General features: G+C 35.9%; 1 protein-coding gene across 2 annotated transcripts in view; it reads right to left on the reverse strand.

Annotated features, from left to right (window-relative positions):
* The window catches only part of LOC122063743 (queuine tRNA-ribosyltransferase accessory subunit 2-like), an 11370-nt gene that overhangs the window by 1951 nt on the left and 2305 nt on the right, over positions 1 to 7114 (reverse strand). For both annotated transcript variants that reach the window (XM_042627448.1, XM_042627447.1), the window contains exons 4-8: positions 5944 to 6040; positions 5520 to 5590; positions 2518 to 2569; positions 1295 to 1343; positions 1063 to 1200 (exon numbers count right to left, since the gene is read on the reverse strand). In XM_042627448.1, the coding sequence (XP_042483382.1) occupies positions 1063 to 1200; positions 1295 to 1343; positions 2518 to 2569; positions 5520 to 5590; positions 5944 to 6040 (407 nt within the window). The remainder of the gene's footprint in view (positions 1 to 1062; positions 1201 to 1294; positions 1344 to 2517; positions 2570 to 5519; positions 5591 to 5943; positions 6041 to 7114) is intronic.

Genomic DNA, 7114 nt, shown 5'->3' on the forward strand with positions numbered 1-7114 from the left:
CCCCCACCCCCCACCCCCCTCCCCCCTCCCCCCTCCATTTTAACTCTCTCCCATTCCCTTGTTATAAGAAACCTTTTTGAGAAATATTGGCTCCAACTGCACATTAGTTTTATTCCATATCAATCACATGAAAGACAATCAAGGGTTCAATGAAGAGTACCCAACATGTGAAGTAGTTCTTAGAACACTTCTACCCACCAACAAGTAGACTTGATAGAACTTCTAGTATATAGATTTCAAACCTAAGATTGAAGGTCACTTTCAGAGCAACACAAGAAATCACACTTCAGCAATCACCAGTATTTAAAAGAAATTTTCTCGCTAATATAAGATATTGAAACCATTGCATATCTTTATAACTCTATTTACTTTTACGATGCTATTTACTTTTAAGATGCCCTTGTTGAGGTAGATATCATGTTTTCAAAATTATGAATATCCTCAAATCTGCATCTGGCATTACACTGTCCAGGCTCACAATACAATCAAATTTAGAGCCAAACATATATTTGATTCATAGTCAAACCTGACTTCACATCCTGAAGCCCAGAAATTCCATTTTCCAGCATGAGGCATTCAAACGTCACATACGCCTTTTGCATCAGTCAACCACCTGTCACAAAAGAATTGACTTGAAAACCTTGGGACCCTAGCTCTATTATTTAGATCAATTACCCAAGCATGTTATCCTTTTCTATTCAGATTTCCATCTGATGCTCTTTGGTGAAAGATATCTCATGTTTGTGCTGGATGCTGGAATAATATAATCATTGCAGGAAACATTTATCAAAGTCTGCCTATTTGTTGATCAAATGTCAATCTACAAGACAAACATGCTATCATGGAAGTGTAGCATTTTAAATGGAAAGTTGCTTTTCATGTCAGTAGACTAACGAAAAGTCAGACAGATCACTAATGGTGGTCAGTCAATGCCAACATAACCATCCAAAAGAAATCGATCAAGTAATCAGTCAATAAGTAGAGGCCAGGGAAGTCAAACAAACTATATCTCAGAGCAGCTAAAGAAGTATACTATATATTTATCAATTTATGATGAGTCACCTGTAAACTGTTGCTCGTAGATTTATCTTTGTGTGGTCACTGCATATATCACTGAGCTGTGAACCAGAAACATGACTGTCAATTCCATCCAGATGAAAGGTGAGTGCAAATCCTCCAAGGGTGAGATGGTAAATGTACCTGTCAAACAGTTGCAGAGTTCCTCAGACCACTGTTAGATGAAAGCAATATAGAAGTAAAGTAAAGAGATTACAAATTGGACCAAGAGACATACGTCGAGTCAAAGAGATCAATCCCTGCAGCAACTCCCTGCAAGATCTCCACTTTAATGAAAAAAAAAAAAATTAGTTCACTGAAGACAATAAATTGACAAAATTATACAAAGTAACCTTACAATGCTTCCAATTACAAAAATTTGGCCAAATCTCCAAATACAGAACAAAGACTTCTTCATTCAGTATGCATCGCCGATCACCCTTAAGTATGTAGAGATTAAGCCAACCAGAAAAGCCCAGTATGTTAGTCATACTTGTATACAATGGCTATAGATTACTACAAGCAATAGAAACCAAGCATTTGAGTATCGATATCAGGTATCATATCGGAGGGTAATTTTAAGAGGGGTGTCGTATTGTATTGGAGAAATGTAAGATATGCCAAAGATATGGATGCAAATGGTCAAGAAATGCATGGATGTGCTTATGATACATTTAAAATACAGTTTTGAAGCATAAAACACCTTATTCTGAAATATGTAAATATATATAAGATCGATGATGCAAAGATTGAATCATTTTTACCTAATCTAGTGATGCATAACCCCCCCCCCCAACCCCAAAACTTGTTGAAATGGTGAAGATTAGGATCATTTTTTATGGTAGATGATTCCTCCAAGTCGAAGAGAAAAACAAGCATCCAGCATCCAATGACTTTGGTTGCTCTCAGTTTCATTTCACAGTCAGGGGTTCTGTTTTGCAGGTTTAAAGGAGGTGTATCAAGTGTATCTCACCTGCTTCGGACCCTATCGGTCTGTATTGACCAAAGAAATTTTGAAAAATAATTATCGTATCGATACCCACCAATACGATACATTTCGGACTGTACAATACGATAATTACAAAACTTGAAATCCTGCTAGAAACTAGATACATTTCTACCTACTATTTATCTAGTAATACAAGCACAGAAATGTCATTATAATTCTCAGCTCACTTAATTGATGCAAATAAGGTGAGTAATGACTGGGTTAAATCTTTAAACTGTAACCTCACTACATTAAATAACCTAAGATACATTTGATTGTTGTTTAATCATCAGAGAAGTTTTTAACTTATGTATGTATGAGGCTACAAACAGAGGAACTTAAAATGAAGGATGCAAAAACTAGAATAAACATGGAAAAAAGAAAACCTTTGCCAAATTTTATATGCACAAGTGTGTCAATGCTCCAATCGTTAAGATTACCAGTTAAAAGGGTGCAAGAAACAGTCGCATTACCTGGAAGGCCGAGCCCAGTAACTTGGCGTGGCCTTTCATCAGGTAAAACATCCTGGTTTAGATGGAAGTATTAGCTCTCTGAAACCATGATATAAAAGACAAATTTTCAATCTAAAATATTGCATCTATAACAATGGCTAGTTGGTAACTAGTCATTACCAGCATACATGGTGAAACACTTGAATATTCAAATGGACTACCAGTTACATTTATTTGTTTCATGGATCAAAACTTACGAAGAGATACTTAACTCTATATTTGGCTCTTCTAATTTTTCCCCATCACAATTGACCTAATGTAATAAGTGCCATAACGCGAAGTGGAAGGGGGGAGTGCATATCGCCAATACAAGAGGGCGAGAGGAGAGGCACGTACGCCCAAGGTGAAGGTGGGATTCAATCCCAAGACCTGGCGGCAACAGGCCAAGGTCCTTACCAGCAGAGACAGGTGACACCTTCTACATTTGGGTCCTCTACGAAAGGTCATTTCTAGAAATTTGAAGCTCCCCCCTGCTGCCCAAAATTGTGAACTAGAAACTGAATTAGCTTTTATAATAGTATGCATCTTCTTGAAAGTCTTCAGACACAATCTTACAGGCTACATCCTTTCTGTGTTTGGGATCTGGTCTCGCATAGTTCAAGAAAACAAATAAGAAAGGAAGTTTCGATTCATTGGATCTTCATAATAGGAATAAATGTAAAAATCAGTTTAATAATCGTACATACATTTATATACACTTTACAGTTTATGATAGTATACCTTAGACTCCCATATTGTTTCTCAACCTACAAAATAAAGGTCCTTCCATGCTTTTTATTTTACACACTCATTACATGATGCTGAATTAACCCCAAGGGCCAAGGCTTTGGCAGTAGCTCCTAGGCAATGAACCCCTGAAAAAATCTTTATCTTGATATACCAAAATGTATCCATAGAGAGTATAACATATAAATTTTCTAGCATACTGCATCAGCATGTGCAACTATACATGCTGCTACGTTTTAAAAATACCAATGCACACCAGTTTGAAAATTTGGCTTCAACAGAACAAAGCGTGGAGTATAAATGTTGCTGAAGGTCTAAATACCCTGGACATAAAAATATCCAACTACTCATCCATAAGTTTCTCAAGTTTCTCAGTTCCCGATTCTTCTTTTGTCAAGAGAATAACTATTGAAAATAGTTAAAACAAGGGTTTGCGGCTCTTTTCTCATTTTGGTTGTATGAATCCATATCCTCAAGAAGAATTATTTTACATCCAAATTATTAGGGATCAGCTACATGAATCCCGTTCTTTCATTTCACCTTATCAAGAGGCTTATCCTCCATAAGCCATGAAACCCTTTTCCATTAACTCAAGCCACTTCCCTTTAGGCTTATACTCTTCCATTAAAAATTAAACTTGTATAGTAGAACACCAAAACCAGAATGTCTCCTAGCTCATATTATTTAGAGACTTCAGAATAATGAAATTCAAGGAAACAGTTAATCCAAATAGAAACTGCACAATCTATTTCCCATTTAATTTCTCAAAATCCAAGTAATTACCAAAGTTAGTTTCAAAACTTAATGCTACTCCAAGTTCCATAAAATGTATAATAAATATCTATTTTAAAAGCTCCTGGGAGCTGTAGTACCACTCATTAACAAGTTTGTGGGCTGGCCAGTATGGGCCTGATAAAACCCACATGTGGGTCTGCCTAAGGCCCACATTCAAAGGTTAATTTAGGCCAAACTTCTGGCCATTTTCAAAGTTACATTGAAAACCCATAAAGTCCCAAATCTAGGCTCGAAGCTGAAACAGTGCTGGACAAGAGCATCAGTTTCAGCTTTCTGGAAACTTCTTGTTTGTATTAGATACTTACTTATAGGGAACCCCCTAACATCATGTTTGAGTTAAGAGTTTGACTGGACTTTTTTATGATGACTAACCTTCTCTCCAACTATTTGTGTTGCCCAAATTGTCCAAAATGGCACATGAACCCCTGACCAGTACCTACAGTGGGAAAATATGAGTCCAGTTCATTCCTAGGGGTTGACCAGCTATACAATGTTTGAAAAGAAACCTGATGTGAGCTTGAGAAGGAACTTTCAGAATTCACAGCTAAAATTTTAGGCACCAGTTTCCAACTTGGCAAATCCTTTTAATGTAGAACTAGTGATTCCAATCCCAGGCAGGATCTGAAATTCTGGCTGAATAGAGAAGATGTCCTCCAATAGGCTTGGTTTTAGCTCTCAAACACTCTCTCATAGCAACAAATAAAAGGAAAATAAGAAAAGAAAGAGAATTCGATTGAGGGTTGAAAAGGGGGATGAAGAACTAGTGAATGCGCATCTCACCCTCAGGTTTAGGCATCCCACAGCAAAACAGCATAAGCTATCTTTTATTTTTCTTTTATTTATTTATTTTTTTTAATTAATAAATTCGTGTTCAATGCTGTAGTCCCTTATGAACTTATATAGAAGACTCAAAATTGACTCAAACATTAAAAAGGAAAAGCCTAACCCAATCCTTAACTAATTAGGAAACCAAACTGACTAGGAAGCTGAAATAACAAAGAATATAGACTTAAAACAGGACGCTAACCAAACTAATGAATTAAATCTCATTTTCCTACTTCTACCAATATTTTAGGTCCATTAAAATGACCCATTACAAAGAAAACACATGGGATCAAAGGCCCAACACATACATAACCCAACATAAGGCTTATTTGCAATCAAATAAGCCCATTAAGTGACTTATCTGCATCACCTTTTATCAGCAATCTAGTAAAATTGAGGGTTATAATGTAAGTAATATGCTAAAAGTTAATTGTATGTGGTTCACTGTGATAAATGATACACAAAAATTAGTAACCTTCAGTTATGATATTCTCACAAATGTAGCTTCTTTTTGGGTGCTACATTATCAAGATACAAAAACTTTTTTGGGACAAAAATAAGATTCCAAACAAATGCAAAATATTTAGCATACATAGCATTAAGGGCTTGTATCTTACAGTAACAGCATTAAGGAGAGCAGAGCGCTCATCCATACTCTCTCCAAGCCCAAAACCACCAATCCAGAAACCTGTAGCAAGTGTTTTCTCAGAAGTTTCAGCAAAGCCATGAAGAGAAAATGCAATCTAGATCTATACACCATATTTAATACCTGACTGATTTCCATATTATCAAAAATCTATGGGAGGATGGAAGTTCATACTTCATGGACCCAGAACAAACAAAGAGAGGACAAGAAGGGGAGAATCTGAGCACCCATTTTCATTTTAATGTTCTTTAAGAATGTTCCCAAATCAAACAATCAAGATGGCAAATGATCTGAAGAGACTTAGTTGTCAGTAAATATTCTATCCCATTACCATGAAAAAATAGTACAAATAATACGGTAGATGCATTAAAAAACTATGAAGAATTAAAAGTAACCTGACACATTTCGCCTCACTACTTCTTGAGCACAACAACGGCGTTCTTCTACACTGGATCCTCCAACAATAGCCCCAAAAATTGCTCCTCCATTTGTCTAATGTTCATGAAATAAACTGAAGTAAAAAACCTAAGTTCCAGAAGACAAATGAACTGTGTGCTTAAAAGAAAAAAAAGCTGTAGGTCAACGAAAGATAGCCCTAAAGCAGGATTCATTACCTGGAGAAAATTCAAAAATAAATTAATAATGACGTCTAATATTGAAATCAGTAGGTCCTAGAGCTAGAAGAGCTTTGCATTCGAAAAAGTGAAAACTGAATTTCCTTAAATCATGAACTCCTGACTTAACATTTTAAGCTTTCAAAACTGATTGTTGCTAATCCTAGTGTACCTATGGCTTAGAAATGGGAAAAAAAAAAATGAATACTACAGGTATTTTAGGGCTGATTATTTAATAATAGATATGATGAAACAAAAGAGAATTTACAGAATTTTGAATTATGGAGATCAAATAAACAGCCACAACAACACTCGCATGACTCCATTAGATATCTCAAAATCAACTTAACAAGAGTAGGCAAACTCCTGATTTGCAAGGTCCAGACCCTTCCATGAGGTGGACTCAACAGATTCCCACAATTAGATTTCTGAAAGAACTGAGATTTTTATACTATGCTATGGATGACATTTAAATAGACATTTAGTGAGAAGGTTAGAAATGGTAGATTTGATTATAGTTACAGCCCCAACTATTATCCCCACGTGGAAAGATAATATTAGTAATTCCTCCTTAACACATGAACCTGTGGCAAATCTCTCACCTTGCATCCCAAAACCCAAAAGATCTAAGAGTCCCTTGAAGAAATAAAGATAGTTATTTCATAGTCCAAGGATTCCTTATGTCACTTCCAAAATGAGTGAAGGATTCGCATCAGTTCCAGACAGTCTCCTTTTTATTATTTCACATATATGCCAACAAGCTTCTAATGAACTAACGAAGAAGAACCAAAAAATAAAAATAAAAAACAACAATATTTTTTACTACTGATAAACTCAAGTATTGCATAAATCCTCATTGGCTTCCGCTGTTATCATCAACATATTGTACATATCGGGGCCAGATAACTTTTACCTTAGATCAAATCCCCCCCCCCCCAAAAAAAAAAAAAAA

Source organism: Macadamia integrifolia, unplaced genomic scaffold, assembly GCF_013358625.1.
Source record: "Macadamia integrifolia cultivar HAES 741 unplaced genomic scaffold, SCU_Mint_v3 scaffold1448, whole genome shotgun sequence".
Classification (NCBI taxonomy): Eukaryota; Viridiplantae; Streptophyta; class Magnoliopsida; order Proteales; family Proteaceae; genus Macadamia; species Macadamia integrifolia.